This window comes from Thermobia domestica, unplaced genomic scaffold, assembly GCF_964235325.1.
Source record: "Thermobia domestica unplaced genomic scaffold, izTheDome1.hap1.1 HAP1_SCAFFOLD_673, whole genome shotgun sequence".
NCBI lineage: Eukaryota > Metazoa > Arthropoda > Insecta > Zygentoma > Lepismatidae > Thermobia > Thermobia domestica.
Genome location: NW_027656383.1, coordinates 23,624 through 42,789, shown reverse-complemented (window position 1 = coordinate 42,789; position 19,166 = coordinate 23,624). Strand labels below are relative to the sequence as shown.

At 35.3% G+C, this 19,166-nt stretch overlaps 1 protein-coding gene across 1 annotated transcript in view; it reads left to right on the top strand.

The window, feature by feature from the left end:
* The window catches only part of LOC145677177 (spatacsin-like), a gene marked incomplete at its 3' end in the record, with an annotated part of 88,278 nt that overhangs the window by 48,672 nt on the left and 20,440 nt on the right, over window positions 1–19,166 (top strand). Inside the window, exon 6 of the mRNA XM_081747795.1 lies at window positions 7,581–7,965. Coding sequence (XP_081603921.1) covers window positions 7,581–7,965 — 385 coding nt within the window. The remainder of the gene's footprint in view (window positions 1–7,580; window positions 7,966–19,166) is intronic.

Genomic DNA, 19,166 nt, shown 5'->3' with positions numbered 1-19,166 from the left:
TCACTAAAGTGCAGGCTTGCTGTTCTACACATTTCTGCGTAAACGTTGAACTACCTTTTATAATATTCGTGCGTATCTATTTGGCTTCTAAGCAGGGGGTAAAAGTGAAGGGGAACGTGGAGGAACGCCGTTACCCCACTTACAAAAATATCTGGCGTCCCCCCACTTCCTAAAAACTTACAATGTACGTAGATAGGCACGAGGGACTGCGTGAAATCATGAGTTCCCCTACCTTTTCAGATCCATTTTTACCACTGCTCCTAAGGGCAAAGTCATGGTGCACGATACTTGTAGAATAAAAGTAAAATAAACTTAAATTAATTCTTTTTAGGAAAAAGAAAAGATGAAAAACACTAACTTTGTCTCTCCGTTCTACCGACTACGTTGCTGTTGCACTTTTATGATCGTGGCGAATTTGGGGGCTTCCACAGCGCTGATTGTACCTTAAACTCAGTTCGTCAGCTGTCTACGGTCAGAGCGCACGAAATCGCGAACTTTAACAATGTTTTCATTGTTTTTTTAGAAGTGTAAGGCTTGCCGAACCAGGAGTCATTTTGGACTGATTCGCAGCCACCTTTGAATTTGTTGTACCAGATATAAACATTGTTGTTGTATAGTGAGGAAATAGGTGATATCTTTAATGTTTTATTTGCACAAATCGACATTGAGGATTTGATCTCCTTTTGTTCTTTGCAAGATAACTATAAGTACTTTACACTTTGCTGTGCCTTTTACTCCATCGCAGGCTTTCTTGTCATGGCAAGAGGAAAAAGAAAAAAAAGACACTGAGCGTTAGTCCAAAATCTGTTTTGTTGTTGCAAATGTTTGATTTTTTTCTTTTTTATTACATTGGTAGCTTCTTCCATCCGAAAAGTAAAAATTAAGCATACAGAGACACGATTCTTTACCTGCTGCTGTATTTATTCTTAATTCAATTACAATAATGAATTTCATGTTTTCCAATATTCCCAATACTCGTTTTCTTTCTTACTACTTTTAATGCTTTATTTTATTTTTATTCGTGATCATCATCATTAGGTATTCTGCCGTTAGCCGTTATTGGCAGGTCATTTGCTGCAACTGAGAAGTTTCCATGCTCCGCGGTCTCCCACTAAACTCTTCGTCTTCACGTACGACTTTTCTGTTTTAATATCATCCATTAATTGTAGTCTCCACCGCCACCTTCCTCTTTTTCCTGCGACGATACCCTCTGAAACGTCCCTCATGATACACTTCCTTTTCATCCAATGTCCCAACCAGTTTTTCTTCCTCCTCTTAATAGTATCTAAAATTGTTCTTTTCTCCCCTTCTCCACACCCACATTTCGAAAGCTTCCAGTCATTTCTCATCATTTTTGCGTAATGTCCTATACAGTATAATAGGACCTACTCCACACGAAGCATTTCATGAGTCTTTTTTCAACTGTTTATTCAAGGTCCCGCAAAATAGCACTTTCTTCCTCCTAATAGCTTCTTTCGCCATTCCTACCCTTGCTTTTATTTCATGTTCACATTTATTCGTGATTGATTATCAATTTTATTTTCAAAATTAACTTCTTTTGTTTGAAGTTGTAAGTTGCTTCTAAAGTGTAAGTCATTCAACATTAAAATAGAAATAACATATTAAAACAGTGTGTTGTATGATTCAAATTGGTAAAGCATTTTAAACCAGAAATAAGGCGTTGGGAGTAAATAAACGTGCGCTTTCTATTCATTTTTTGAAAATTCATAACTTTGTTCACTGTCGGATATGAAAGTTGAAATTTTTACTTTAAAAAAAAAATTCACGTCTCACCAGAGAGATATTTTAAAGTTTGCAAACCACACTGAGGCTGAAGATGATTGACATCGGCAAGGCTCAAATGTGGACAAAAACAGGCAGAGTCAGGATGTCCACACCACCACCTTACTCAGTTCCTAGAAAACAACATAGAAAGAGAAATAAGAGAATGTAATATTAGGGAATACGACACTGCTGTTTTACAGAGGGTCTTCCTCGGCAGTGGAGGGAAACAAAGCACGGTCCATCCTCGGTCATCATCAAACGAAACCTCTTCAGGACAGAAAGTTATAGGCAGCTGGAGATACAATGAAAGAATAGTAATGCTGAAGATAGCAACCGAACCGAGGAATATGACGATAATCCAAGTATATATGCCTACATCAAGCTACACAGATGAGGAAGTAGAAGAAACATATGAGCAAATAGAAGAAGTATTGATGAATGTTCAAGACCAGTACAGTTTAATCATCATGGGTGACTGGAACGCAGTAGTCGGCGAAGGCAAAGAAGAGAATGTAACTGTGAAAATTTCGGCCTAGGAGAAAGTAATGCGAGAGGTGCACGATTAGTTGAGTTCTGCAAAAACCATAATCTGATTACAACGAACACTCTCTTCGAACAACCACTAAGAAGAAGATACACATGGACAAGACCAGTAGACAAAGAAAGATACGAAATAGACTATTAACTGGTCCGACAAGCATTTAGATATCAAGTGAAGAACAATAAGAGTTACCCAAGAGCAGACGTTGACTCAGACCATAATTTGGTTTTGATGAAGAGCGAACTCTGACTAAAGAGGAAAAGAGTGGTAGCACCAAACAAAAGATGGAACACAATCAAGCTAAGAAGAAATGAAAACATGAAAAGAGAATTTGCAAATGCGACAGATGAAGAAACAGGTGATGACATCGACTCTAAATGGGAAGCCATGAAAGCAGTTATTACAAAAGGTGCCGAGGAGCACATAGGAAGAGAAACAAGAACACAATATAAACCCTGGATAACAGCAGAAATATTGGAAATGATGGAACAAAGAAGAAAGTTCAAGATAAACAAAGAAGAGGAATACAGAAGGTGCAGAAATCACATCAACAGAGAAGTAAAGAAGGCAAGAGAAAACTGTATAAACAACTTGTGCAAAGAAATTGAGGAAAATGTAGTCAAAGGCAATACGGAAACGGCGTATAGAAAGGTTAGAAAACAGTTCGGTGAGAGAAAGAAACGCACAAACATTATCATAGACAAGGACGGGACAGCACTAATTGAAGAGGAGCAGATAACAAGAAGATGGAAAGAATACATTGAAAAACTCTACAAAGGAGACAGAGTGAACGAAGAAGTGATGGAGAAGGAAGAAGACGTCTACGAAAATGAATTAGAACCATGAATTTTACAGGGCGAATTGTCGATTCTTTGGAGAAAATGCAACATGGTAAAGCCCTAGGAATAGATCAAATACCAACGGAAGTGATTAAGAATCTTGGAAAATCAACAAAGAAGAAACTTTTTAATCTTATTAATGAAATGTACATCTCGGGAAAAATTCGAAGAGATTTCGAATAGACAGAGACTTCGAAGAGGCAGAAGAATAATATACCAACTTTATAGGAACCAGACAGCTGTTATAGGAAGAGATCGGAAGAAAGCAAGAATAAGTAAAGGAGTGAGGCAAGAATGAGGACTTTCACCTCTTCTGTTCAACGTCTATATAGAAGAGGCTGTGAAAGAATTCTTTGATAAAAATGAGAAAGGCGTAAAAGTAAAAGGTCAGGTTTTCAGCACAATAAGGTTTGCTGATAATATAGCATTGATAGCGGAGCACGTAAAGGACTTGCAGGAAGCACTTTCAAACTTGAACGACCAACTGGAAAAAACATGCAAAATGAAAATAAATAAGAAAAAAAAACAAACAAATTGATAAAGTGCACAAGAGCAGGACAGGAAGAGGGAAACGTATGGCTAGATGGAGAGAAAATCGAAGACGTTAAGACATTCCCATATTTAGGAAGTCTAATATCCTTGGACGGAAGAAGTGAAAAAGACGCAAGTTCCAGAATAGCGCAGGGTAAACAAGCATTCATTAGGAAAAGAGACTACTAACATCAAGAAATGTGTCGTTGGACGTTCGTAAACGATTTATTAAGACCCTGGTATGGAGCGTGGCTCTTCACGGATCAGAGACGTGGACATTGAGAAAAGCTGAAATATCCAAGTTGGAAGCATTTGAAATCTGGTGTTGGCGTAGAATGCTGCGCATATCATGTACCGAAAGGAAAAGGAATGAAAACATACTAAAGGAAGCTAATGAAGGACGACAGATCATGATGATAATAGGAAGAAGAAGAAACAATATGCTTGGCCATCTTATTCGGCACTCCGATTGGATCACCATGTTGATAGAGGGAAAGGCAGAAAGAAAACCAGGAAGAGAAAGACCAAGAATAGAATATCTAGATGCGGTTACGAAGAAGAGGCCTTATCAAAGTATAAAACCTCTCCCAAGCGAGAAAAAAGTTTTAAAATTTCCATGTTGCCCACCAACGTATGGTTGAGGTGAAAAAGAGACAAAATTTCAAATTATTTTAAAAATATATAAAGATTGTAGGAAGCGCGTATCAATGTTGTTACTCTAACTTTACTTTCAAATGAGAACATGAAGTGAGTAACCTCAAACTAAAGCTTACCACGGCTTAGGTACACGTGGTCCCGGGTTTTCATAATGAACTACTCAGTTCAAATTAAATTTACTTATAAATATTAGAATATAAGAGTCAAACAAACAAACAAACAAAAAAAGGATGTAGTGAAATTTATTGGAATTCATTGAACTTGAAGAACGAAGTGTAGTGACGACAGTGGCGTTCACAAAATTCTTCATAGGGTAGGGGGACTCAATTTCATATCCTTACAAGGCAGCGTGATTTTTGATATATATATATATATATATATATATATGAATGTTGATTTTTTACATAATTTCTTGCTCAAGGAGGGGGTTAAACCTCAAACCCTCTTGCATAAGCCACTTGATGACGACGTTTTTCGTTCAAGTAACTGAACCTAATTAAAGGTGTTCAAAAACAAAGATTTAAAGGAGAATAATTAGAACAAAAGGATATGAACAGCACAGAATTCTTCAATAGATTTAAGTGTCTGAACACTATGCGGATATTTACTATTCATTCCAGATAATCTGATAGACAGTCAGAACCTTCTTCCTTTCTCCCAGTCTGTTTGCTATTGCAGAAGAGCAAAACATTTCGCTAATGTTGACAAGGAGGGAATGGTTTTAAGATATAGTATTGTGTAAAATTTAAATTTTGTCCTAATTCTCTTGCATCTCATGTTGAGAAGGCATTACTGTTCCTTTCAGCCACTATCAAACCCCATTACCAACAATTTCCATCTTCAGTTTTTGTCTTTAAAAGAGATATTTATACATTAAAGGTTTGATTGTAGTCGTATTTTCTAAGAATGAATTTCTATAAATAAGAACTAATCGATTATCAAGTTAATTTACATGATTCTTTCATTTTAAAGGCAGAAGAGATAAATCAAACCAATCCTGTTAAAATTCAAATTTTCCTCCTTTTTTCTTTCGTTTCTTTCTTTTTCTTTTCTTAATATGGAATATCTTTTTTATGAAAACGACGAACGAGATTGTTTTTCTTAGTTCAAGTTCGTCCGGTATCATGTTAGCGCTTTGATACTTTTTCCATACAGATGGTATTTGCTCTTGAATTACATATTTATATTGTGTGGATGCAGTAAGTACCCATTCAATTTCCAACCATGTCATCGCTTGTAATTCCGACATCATTTCACAACCCCGACTACCAAGAAAACAACAACTGTTCTTTTAAATTTACTAAAGACTTACTTATTTCACTAATATAGATATATGTAATAATTATTTCAACGTAGAACTTTTATGACGAAAGTTATAATTAATTATCTAGATATATTTACATACATTTTATATCTCTGCGTTCGGGGTTGATGGTGAAAAGAGGAACTCCAAAATTCATGTTTATCAGACAACGTGCTTGTGTGTGATAGGGAGAAAACTTGTTTTAATCTTCTATCAACGTATCTGGAATGAACCATACATCAGGATGCTTTGATTTGCTGGAACAGATCTTCTCATGGGAATACGCACGGATTCTGTGAAATGCTCGTAGAATGTTAGGTGGAAGTTTGTTCGTAAAATGTATCTGTATATTAAAATAGGTAAGTAATGACTAAGTTTTATACTTCAAATATAATCTTAATTGAATTAACCAACTACAGAGTAATTCATTGGCGGATATTAGTTTTTGCTGAATTCAATTCTCAAATATTTTAAATTGTTAAGTGAGTGAATTATTTATTTGAAACGAGGAAAATTAGTGAACTTGTTGTTAGATCAAGGGGAAGTCTAGTGATAAACATTTCTGTTGGAACTAAAGACTTGAGTGATTCATTATGTTTGTTTCAAATAATAATAATAATAATATTTCCCCCAAGCTTTCTGCTCGTCTCAAAATTACTTGCACGCTAGCGACATCCCTTGACGTCAGATGGAGACAGCGCAGCTAGGTCAATTATTAGCCCGATTGAACTATTGGGAATTAGCGTGAGAGAGTAAAGACGACGTGTGATTAATATTATAATATTTTCACCTAGATGTTTATGTAACTCGTAACTCTTAAATGTTTTGAAGTGTGTATATTAGCATTACTTACAGACTGATATGTTTATTGCTTTATGAGAATTATTATTATTATTATTAAAAAGGGCATTCAAAAGGTTTTGATGTAGTATTTTTATTTGTTGCAATATGATGATGGAATTTTAGATTAATATGTTGTTTCCTGTTGTTCAGAGGGAAATCACAATGTACACTGAAGTAAACATCAAGACCAGACAACGGTCGGTGATGAAATTCCTGTTCAACATTGGTGATGAATCAGCCACATCAGTTTACAATAGGTTGCTTCTGGTTTATGGGGTCACACACTGGACCCCGCCAATATTCAACGTTGGTTGCAGTGGTTTAAGAAACCTAGACTTCTCAGATCAGGTCAGAGAATTACGGCCTCATTTCTCTGGGATCAATGTGGTGTCATTGTCATAGGAACATGGCTCCACAATTAACAAGGAGCGTTATTGTTTGTCACTGAATAAGGTACGACGTATTCTCCAGGTCAAGAGAGCGGAGGTGCAAGGTAAGATTATCAAACTCTCAGCATGACAATGCCAAGCCTCACAAAGCTATGATGACAGCAGAAAATCATGAAAATGGGATGGAAATCATCCCTCAGCCTCCCTATAGTCGAACTTGGCCCCTTCAGATTTCTTTATATTTGAACATCTGAAGGCCCTCCTGCGAGGAAAAAACATTTGCGACAGTGATAAGGCCCTCATTTCTTGTGTGAAACAATGGTGGTAAAGGTAGCCACTTAAATTTTACCAAAGCGCATTCAAGGCATGGAAAGAACTTTGGACGAGAACTTGCATCACAGCAGGTGGAGGCTACATTGAGTGAATGGTCTTGTAGCAAAGGACCAAAGCATGTTCACCTAACATTTAATCATCATATTGCAATTAATAACAGCATTATAACCATCTGTTCAAAACTTATTGAACGCTCCTTGTATTCTTCTTCTTCTTCTTCTTCTTCTTCTTCTCCTTCTTCTTCTTCTTCTTCTTCTTTTTATTATTATTATTATTATTATTATTATTATTATTATTATTATTATTATTATTATTATTATTATTATTATTATTATTATTATTATTATTATTATTTACAGATGAATCTTTAAAAGCGGAGGTAAAAGCTGAAGCTGTATGGAAGTATTTACTGGATTGTAATTGTAAAGAATTACTCTTCCTGTGGATAGATATGTGCTTTAGTAATGACGTGATGAACCAACGGCGAATTCATGAAATACTTGAAGGTACAACAGAAGAAGAGGTTTACGGAAAAGAAGAGGAGGAAAGAGTAATTGAAGAAAGAATGTTCAAGTCAGAAGAGGGTAGCTTATTGAAATATGGTGTTAATGTAAATAATTCGCCGTTTGCAGATATACACAAACTTTTTGCTAACTGGAGCATATCTGAGCAAATGATTGATGCAGTGCATTCGTCTGATTGCATGCAGCACATTAAAGATGTTGTTTTGGATCGTTTGGCTCTGTAAGTACAGAATGTAGAGGTATTGAAAATTATTTACTTTGAAGGGAAGCAATCTAAATCTATAATTCTCAACTTACCCCCCCTCCCCCCACAAAAAAATCCTGCAGTTACAGAATTAACTGTAAGCATGCCAAGCTCTTAAGAATCTTTTTCAAATCCATTGGCCTTTGGTATATCCCAGAAAAAATTTAATGGTACTTTTTTAAGCTTAAAGTTAGTCATAAATTGATTTCAATTTACTTTATGAACTTTTAACGTATAACTCTAAGCCAGTCTTTATAATTTCATCCGGTAGCACATATATTAATGTATAAAAATATGGAGAAGTCCCACGGTTATGCCGCTTAGGCTAAAGGAGACTGTGATGATGAGAAATAAGTGAAATGGTGGAATGAAGGTGGGAGGAAACGGGAGAACCCCGAGAAAACCCACGAGCACGGTGTTTGTTCACCACAAAGTTCACTTGGCGGGGGCTGGGATCGAACCCGAGACCCCAAACACCAGAGGTGAACGCTCTACCACTGAGCCACCGCGCCCGCCAAGCAAATAACAAGTGCTTATAATAGAACAAATAGAAGTGTCCATTCTTCACACTTGAAGAATAAAGTTTAAATGAATATAACACTGGAAATTTGAATATTGTAAAAATTGTCCCTCTTTCCCTTTTAGAAGCGAAATTGTCAAAAGACTGCAATACATATTTACTCATTTTTTATTATTTGTTTATATATCGAATTTCATGCTTCCGACTAAAGTGGATAGTTACATTAAGCATTTCTGAATAAGGAATCGAAAATTTTAATACTGGAAATTGTTTCCTTCAGGAGCCGAAGTTTTGAAAAAGCTGAAACACGTTTTTGATTAGTTGCAATTAGAAGTTTATGTACCAGACTTCTTACCTGCAACTTAAATCGATACTTATATAAAGTTTTTCTGTATAAAGAATTAGAAATTTAAATGTTATAGAAATGTTTCCTTTTCCTCATTAGAAGCTGAGTTGTCGAAACATTTTTTTTAAATTAAGAATTTAAATCCTGAATTTCACTCCTGACTTCAGTGAATCCTCACATTTAACAGTTTCACAATAAAGAATTTTCATTTATAAAATATAAATTACCTCTTTTCCCTATTTAAGTGCGTAATTTTCGAAAAAATGTTTAGGTATTTTTAATGGAAAGCTCGTATGCTGAATTTTATCTTTCTAATGTGAGATTCTTCATTCGTGGAAGAAAGATTTGAACCTCCTTTAACCTCCCTAGGATACATATTTTTAAAAAATCCTTTCTTATAATTTGTTTTCATGACAGAGTTCCTAGTCCAAATTTTATATTCTAGCTGTAGTAGTATGCCTTTTATGTTGATGAGTGAGTTAGTTATATATAATAGTATAGATCTGAAAGGAAAAAGAATCTAAACAGCGATAACACACAATAATGTCGAATTTTCCAAATGCAAAAACGAGCGCAATACTGATCAATGGCATAGCCAGAAATATATTATGGAGAGCACTAATATTTGCCGTAACGAAGAAATGCGCTTTTACACACACACTTGCGTATACCCCAAGCATTATGTAGCGTCACCAGCTGAAATGTGGCCCATATAGTCGGCCAGACTACTCCATGAGCTTTTACTATTTTTTTCAGTACATAGAGATAACGCAAATGCAGGTGAGACAGATAAGAAAGAAGGTAGTTTTTCAGTTTTGTTTAGTTACATGGTATTGAAATAGTGATGAAATTTGCTAAGAATTAAATTAAACTTCCTTACGCTACAGCCTTGGAATACTATGATCAGCCAGGTGCCTCATATTTAACTGGGCGATGAGTGGCAGCGCATCGATTCCCAGGCGCCATTATTTCTGGCTTTCTGGATCGAAGTTCGATACCTCTTAATTCATGCAGCTTTCAAATTATCTCATGATGCTTCGCCAATAGCAGAAAATTTTAGTGTTCTCAGCGAGAATAAAACCAGGACTATGCACACCGAGGTCGCGCACGCTAAGTATGTGGCTAAACCGGAGCCAAGTAATAATAATAATAAAATTTAAATATCTATTTTTTAATGATCTGACAAGTTGTAAATGTTGATGTCTGTAACGAAAAAGAGTTGAAAAAGAGTAAGAATACGGTATATAACTAATCTGCCGAAATCTTTTGTAGTGTTAAGAATAGAGCTTACGAAAAGTAAGCTTTGTGTTAAACATGTCTGTGGAAAGCTTGTTTCTTAGTGATAAATTATAATAATAATTTATGGAACATACTACGTGAAAGCAGATCCATTTTGGTATCACTATAATAAAGGAGGAAGAATTTGAGCCAGTCAGCTCATCTGTCTACGCCATTGATACTGATATCATCAACTTCGTTAACACTCATTTACGTAACTGGAGGCACACTGTAGCTATTTTAGTAGCCTACTGTTCTATAGTTTAACTATGTGAGTGATCTTATTTTTTCTCCGATTTTTCTCTATTTTTACCACTTTTATTTTTGAGCGACGATAGGAGAGAAGAAAGTATGGTGATAGTGAAAAGCTATAAGTTCGTGATTTCAGTTGATTCACATATTTCATGGCCTCTACATATCGAAAAAGGAACTTTTTTATGTTGATTCGTCTGTTCATCCCGATGTAAAGATATTCACTCGCCTAGAGACAATACCGTTCAACGTATCGAGACCAAATTTTAAACTTGTGTTAACAGTGTTTATAAGATTCCCCGATTTCCTAGAGTCGTTTTTCGAATTTCTTCCTACCCTTAAAGGTAATAGTACTTTTCTGAAAAGTGAAAATTCAAATTTGCTATTTTGTCAAAAACGGCTCTAACGATTTCGTTCATATTTCATAAACCAGCGTTCCAGTATTTTTTCTAGAAAAATTTTAGAAGAGATAGTTTATTCTTGGAGAGGAGTCTTCCGGACTATGTTCTTAAAAACGACAGGTGATATTATTTATATTTAGTAAATAAATATTTCATTAATAACCTGAAACTATTGCATAACTCATTTGTCTGAAAAAATCCACAAGGAGTAGTTATTATTGTTTTTTTTTTTTTTTTTTTCTCTCGAGCAATTTTCTCAAAAACGACTAGGACGATTTTGTTCATATTTCATTAATATATGTTTTAGTAATAACCTGAAAATATGGCATAACTCAGTTGAAAGAAAGTTTATTCTTGGAGGTGATTTTTCTTTTTTCTTTTTTTTTTTTAAAAAAAAACAGTCGATTTTATTCATATTGCATTACTAGCTCTATCAGTGGTTGCTGGTACTATGTTGCATAGTTGTGCAATCGCATTTTTTTAACATTAAAGATTTTTTTGTTTTAAACTGGTGTTTCAGTAAAAAAAAATAACCTTTGCTCTTCAACGCAAGACACCACTGATGTATCTTTAAAAAAAATTAAGAAAACTTTAAAGAAAGAGAGGGGTTTACATTTCTAGTTGCAACGAGCGTTGCCAATGGATCCAGTAACATTGAGCTCATGCCAGGGTAATGGGTAAACGTATTTATACCTGCTTCGGTGCTATCTTCACCTATTGTCCACTAGCAGTTGCGGCTACTTCAGCAACCACTAAATAGTTACCTGCTGTACTAGTTATGAATTCCTCCTCTTGGCAGCGCTCGACTCAGTTGATAAGATGGATGAGTCACGGCAGCTTGGTTGAAAAGGAGGTTGATACACAAAACTCGTAAAGAACAAATACATGTATGATGGTAGTGATGTTTCTTTAAGGTATAATTTTGGGAAGCTTTGCCCTCCCGGAGTTAGAAAATTGCTTCCCATAAAGCTTTTTTTTTAAAAAAAAGAAAAAAAAGAAAAAAAGTTGCTATCCAGTCCAGCATCCTGACATTTTGCTTCTGCACCTCAGACAAAATTTTCTGGAAGGAAACCTGGGTGGTAATACAAAAAATTGGTTTTAGCCCTGCTGCATAACTTTAGGGGGAGCAATGCAGGCGAGCTCGTCATGGCTTTATGACCTGCAGACTTTCCTTTTCTGATTGAGACGCGCTAGATTATTATATATTACAGTAATTTTATAGTATAGTCCTTAGCATGGACGCCCACGGCGGAGACGAAGAGGGGACAATTTCCCTTCCCTTGATTTTCGAAAGGGATACGGTTCTTCGAAATACATATACAAACATTTTAGATTTGCTTATTCACTCACTACAGTATTTAACACTGGATATTTACTGTAGTTAATAAAGATGTGGAATGTATGTCAATAATAATTGTTCTACATGAAGAATTATGTGCATCTAGGTGTGTATATTCGCCGCTTCGTTTTTGTTCCTCTTCCCCCATTGCATATGGGGAAATCTTGCGGGCGTTTCTAGTCCTAAATATTCATTATGGGCAAAACAGACATATTATCAAAATATAAAATAACTTCGCTTATTTTAACTTTATGCTTAGGTCGGTGTAGTTTTTAAGAATGCTCAGTGTCTCAAAAACTGCCCCAATATCGACCCTATCTTAAGCAAAATATTTCCCTTTCTTTTGGTATTGCCATACTGCTAGCCGTGAAATCGAGATCATAATGAACAAACTCCATGGCTCTGGATAAGTAGCTTAACAAATAAAACAGTTCTGACCAGAGCAGAATGAAATATATTAAAAACTATACTTACAATGTGTTACAGTTTCAAGGACCTAACGTCCTCTTCATCAGACACCAACACTGAGTGTTGGTGTCTGATGAAGAGGACGTTAGGTCCTTGAAACTGTAACACATTGTAAGTATAGTTTTTAATATATTTCATTCTGCTCTGGTCAGAACTGTGTTTTATTTGTTAAATCGAGATCCCACCATGAAAAACTAGGAGGTATGTCTAATGGAAAGCTAAAGTATAAATGCAACTAACGTTGTACAAAACTGTAATAGACTTAGTATTTATGAGACACCTTCCCATTCCAACTTGTTAAGTAATTTGAAATTAATGTCTCATGGATATTTTTCATTGATATATAAGTAACTTTAATGAAATGAAGTTTTTTAGTTTTACGTTCGATGGTTATACTATGCGGGCTAAAGGAGACAGTGAGGATGAAAATGAACGAAATGGTGACAATGGAAGGAAAGAGAGAAACCCCGAGAAAACTCACCTGCATGGTTTTGTCTACCACAAAACCCACTTGACACGAGCTGGGATCGAACTGAGGATTCCAAGTAACTTTTAATCTAGGAAATAATTTGTGTCAGTGAAAGAATGATACCGGGTATTTTAATAATAATCGTGCTATACAAAGAAGCCTACATTTTCTTTTTATGCTTAATCGATGCCATAATTCTGTTTTCACCAAATTCTCCGATTTAAAACATTGATACAGTTAAGAACTTAAATGAGGAAGATTCAATAGCCGAACGTACATGTAACATGGTGAAATGGTACAGAATGAATAATAAATCAAATCAAATCAAATAAACATTAATAATAGCAGAAATATCCAGTTCTTGCAATCACGGTACGTTCGTTTTTCCTACCTCAAAATATACTGACAGCGTTCACAGAAGATAAATCATAGTATTTTCAGCATCAAATTCAATAGTTTTCCAATTCATGGCAATTTCCATTTATTGAAAATGATAAATCATCCAATTATTAATGCTTATTAAATGATGTCTCGAAGGGAGGATCCCTACCGCTCGTCTAGTAACTAGCGAATGTGGTTTTGGCGCACATGATCCAGGGTTCGATTTTCGGTGGGAGAGCACAAATAATTAATCATTTACTCTTAATAATCCTCTTTCTCTTTTAGCCTAAAGTTCATAATCGTGGGAGGTTAAACTTAAATATATATATATATATATATATATATATATATATATATATATATATATATTTTAAATTTCGAAGGAAAAAATCTTAGATTTCATACTTCTTTACAGTAGAGCAGCAGACAAAAATACATTGTCACTGAAAATTGAATTTCTGTCCCCTATATTCATATAAAAAATACTAACAAAATGCTGATCGTGGGAGGATACTTAAATCAATAAATATAAAAGTAGAGCTTGAAGGGGAGTTCCTTTTTATATTTCCTGAATATTATTTGGGTAAGACTCAAGAACACCGAGGGAAGGAATACTCGTGCGTACGCATATACCTATGATATTGCAATTGCTGTTTCTGCAGACTATGGACCACTAATGAGCTCTGTAATGTTGCGCAAATTATTTGTCGCGAAAATATTTACAACGGAAGTTTTCTTTTTATTATTATTTACTGTATCCGCAAATACGACTCATGCGATTTTGTTTTGGAAGCAGGAAGTAACAAGTTTGAAAGGGATCTGGATGGCGAAAACACTCGGTGTGTGTATTTGCTTTCCGCGACCATAATCGGATACTTCTCCGACAAGTCTTATATATATGCCAACAATTTTACGGTGTGTACCTTAAAGAGTGGAAAAAATATACAGGCACCAATGGGACATGAACTTTGGATGGGCAGAAAATCGATTTCTGAAAATACGAAGAAAGAAAGCTACGAGGCACGTCCAGAAAGTAAGTTCCGTTTGGTAATAAAATTAAATTGTGTACAGATACAGAAAAATTATTTATTGCACAAAATTCTACAACTCTTAAACTACTTTTCCACATAACTGCCGAAATTTTGCAAGCATTTGTCATAGCGTGGCACAAGGTTTTGTATTCCTTCTTCATAGAAGTTTGCCGCCTGTGTCTTCAACCAGTTGGAAACAGTTTCTTTCAGGTCGTCGTCATTGTTGAAGTGTTGACCGCCAAGCATACCATATTTCATACCGAGAGCGAGTAAACATCGCAAATTTGCCGATAAATTTCACTTGGTTTCACTTTCCTCGCATTCAGAATCATCGCTCTGATTACACAAGCGGCGGGATTTTCAATCAACACCGACACTGTAAACAAGCACAACAAAGCGTGCGTGACTGACAGCGATCCCCAAATGGCGCGCGTTCCTTCTCCTTGATACAGAGCGTCTACCGCGCATGTGCGGAACTGCGATCGCAGCGCTGCAGCGGAAATAAATTGAAACGGAACTTACTTTCTGGACGTGCTATGTATATTTGTATATGAATATGTTGACGTGGCTATTCTCAATTTGGATTATTTGAATTCTAAGTTCATGTAGTAGTGTGCCGGTGCTGTGCCATCAGTTGTAGCTCACAATACTTATTAAATGAATGCAACCAAATTGGATGAAACTGATGCACAACAAGGTACTTAACTGTAAAATTGTGGTTGAATTTAAATAAAATTCAAATGTTTCTAATTTTGAAAAATGACTAGTTGTGGAAACGGTGAGAAAGAGAAAGGATGTAATTAAGAAATAGGAATGAGCACTAGCCTGATAATTCCAACGAAACTGGCGTCGTCCTGGTCATCTGGAACGATGAAGGTTTTGCCGTGGAGAAACCTGGATGTTCTGTAGCAGCAAACAACTGGAACTCAATCCTGCTAGACTGCTAGGGGCGTCGAACTCTCTCTCTGATACGTCTCTGCGATAATATTCTTTTTCACCTTCATTCCATTACTCTGCTGACAAAGTCAAAAGTGTCTGCGGCGATGAGCCGGCAGAATGGTATTCTTTAGACATGGAGTCGGTTGTCGTCCAATGGTGGGATCTGCTTGTCTCCGATGATCCTGCACCTTCCTCAACTTCGTGGCGAATACCCCCTTTGTTGATGTGTCCTCCGTGGTTTTGTTCGGCTGAAGAATAATGACTTAGGAGTTCAATGAATAGAGAAGTATCAGGCTATGCTTGAAGGTATGCGGAAAGGCAATGAGGAAACTAGTCGAGTTTATTAACAAATACGTGTTTACAGAGACTGTCTGGAAATGTACAATCTTGGTCAAAGTTTTTATTCCTTTGGATTTTCAAGAGTTCATGATTCTGTCGTTAATAATGTAATTTAATAAAATAATTGAATTTAGCGAATTAAGTTAAGAGTTTACACAATTATCACACGTTCACTTCACATCTAATACACAGCTACTTCACAGTAGTTAGCTTTCTGATGTTTCTAGTCTACCCTGTAATTTAATAATAACACTGCTAGTGCATTTAAATTATATGTAATGATAGAACATTATAGATGATTTGTAGTGTATTTTAAACTAACAGAATAGGTCTTACTAATACTTTATTTTTATATGTAAACTAAATATCTTACTTATTTTGTTACTTTTCTTTTACTATTACACTAAACGTTTTCGTAATTTATAGTACAGAACTGAAATATGAAAGCATTCTCTGAAGTATTTTAAATGATTATTGAGAGGAGACATATGATATCACGCTAATAACAGGTCTTTTTTCTTTCTCTGACGTAAGCAGCGCATTTGAGGATTTCTTTGACGTTTTACAGCTCCGAGACTAAGAAATATTATTCTGTGATTATTCTATTAATTAAAACTTTTTTCTTTAGTTTAAGGTGTCACGGTTATACCGTTAGGCTAAAGGAGCCGAATAATTAAGATTGTGATTTTCTTTTGTGTGTGTGTGTGTTTGTTCTTCCACTAGGAATCAAACCTAAGGCACTTGCACTAGTCACTAGATCATCGTGGAGAGATATTAAAACTTTTGGTGAGAAAAGAAATGTCTGTTCTTACACGCAACTACGCTCACCTCGTTGTCTGATATGAAACTACTAACACCGCGCCCTCTTTGGTGGCTATTGTTCTGAGATTTTCAAACTAAATTCATCATACCCTCTATAGACAAAGTTTGTGCTGTAAATATTTTTCGAGTCGATAGGCAGACTGTTCATAAACGCGTTTTTACCAATATGTACGCGACTTTCCATTTGTAAAAGGTATGTGCGTACCTCATGCGTTATTGTTGTTTCCACATATGATACGCCCTTTAAAATACACATTTTTTAAAGCACAACATAAACGTTTCCTTTGGAAGAAATATGTATAATGATACTAGGTAGTTGCAGTTAAAAGTTACGTAATTTTCTTTTATATATATTCTAAAATGTAATAATAATGTTATGTTTGTCGTGACTCTACTGGGCGTATTGTAAGTTTCTGTTTTCCTCATAGTCATAATAATAATGAAATTTCATAATTGATTATTGTATGTATCCCTGTATTATAACACACACATACTTTTTTCTTATCATTGCTACAGTAAAACCTGTCTAGCGGAATCTAAGGACACTCGCAAAAATTTCCGTTGAAGATAGGTTTCTGGTTAATAAAGGTAGACCTATAAAAAAAAAAAAAAAAAAAAAAAAGCATTCACATTATGGACATACTGGGATAACTTAGATAATTCACATTATTTATTTCTACTACGAATTAATACACACAAAACTTAGAATGAGCAGAGAAAATACTGTACACATCACTGCTGGTTGCTCGCCATTCTAAGCATATCTGTGTCATTTGGACGGAAGGCAAATTGTTGCAGTTTCCTTAAACTTTTAACAGCGTCGATTAATCTTTAGCATACACTTTTCTTCCAACTCAGTGCCATATTCCTCTTCTTCCTTAACTTTTTCTTCTTCTTCCAGATTTTCCGTGTAATTTTCAATCAAGGCATCTATATCCGTTGTGTCTGTTTCGGTTTGCACATCACTGTCTGTTTCACTGACAACATAGTGTATTTTCTTTCTCTCTCTTGTAAACCTCTGACAGAATTTCTAAAAGTTTTTCGTTTAAAGGCTTATTTGAATTTCCGTTGTCCGGGTAACATATTCCGTTTAATAAAGGGAGTTTAACATGTTTTCCTCCCATAAATTCAAAGGACCATGAAATATTTCCATATAAGAGAAATTTCCGTGTAATAAAGGGTTCATTGAAGGCAAGTTTTACTGTACTACAATGTGTATTTAGAACATTATATATGGTATATGTTATTTATTACATAATTATTTATTATGTACGTAATTGTGTAACACTTACGTAATTACACGTACACTCATGTCCAAAATGATTGTCGAGTATCTATAATTGTCTTCTTGTAAGAATATAATTTGATAATGATTTTGTAGACTACTTTTAATACTGATACTATGTGTATAATCGGGAAATGTATATTTGTGGTAAATTTCATAGGAAAAGAATTATAAATACGAAAATTAGAATGAGTAAACCAAAACGTTGCTAAATGGACAAGAAAGTTTTATTTTCGTTTTATTGTTCTTATTTACAGCTCTTTTGACATGAAATTTGCCACATACATGTCTTTGCCGATTATACACATACTAACATTATAAGAAATACCGGGCGAATTCGTTATCAAATTATATTCCTGCAACAACATATTTATAGACATGCGACAATAATTTTGGACATGAGTGTACATAATTGTGGGAGAAAAACAGGAAGGTAGTATCGTAGGCAAATATGATTTAGGCGAAAGAAATGAAAGGGAAGACGGATTAGTGAATTTCTGTAGACAGAATTCACTAGTAATTGGGAACACCTGGTTCAATCAGCACAAGAGAAAAAGATATATATGGAAATCACCAATAGACGGTGGAAGATATCAAATAGACTGTATTATGATTCAGGACAGGTACCGGAATAGCTTAAAGAACGCGAAGACCCTTCCCGGGGCTGATATTTTTGCTGATCATAATCTTGTGCTGGCCGAAGTAGATATTCAACTGAAAAATGAAGACAGAAGAAAAGTAGGTAACAAAGTGTTGAATACTGAAAAGTTGAAAAACGAGAAAATAAGGAATCTTTTCGTTGAAAAATTCGAAGAAAAATATTCAAACGAGGAAAGAATAGACGCAGATAGAAACACAGAGCAGATGTTGTAGAAAATGAGGTAAAAGGAAGACGTGGATACAGGTTGATACAGAAGAGGGCAGAAAGACGTACAGAAAGTTAAATAATGAGTTACGGAGAGGAACAGACAGAGCGAGGGAAGAGTTTTACAAAAGAAAATGCGAGGACATAGAAGAATTAGAAAGAGTTGAGAAATATGAGGAAATGTATAAGGAAATAAAATGTATGGAATTTCGGAGGAAACAAGGGGATATTATGATGGCAGTAGAAAATACGAATGGGAAGGTAGTCAGCGAGAGAAATGAGATCATAGGAAGACGGAAAGAATACGTTGAAGACTTATATGAGAGTAGGGATAAACCGTGTAGCCTAAATGTTGAAGTAAAAAATGAAGTAGGCGAGGATGATAAAGGATTTAGTATTATTCGGGATGAGTTTGAAAAAGCTATATCCGAGATTAGGAATG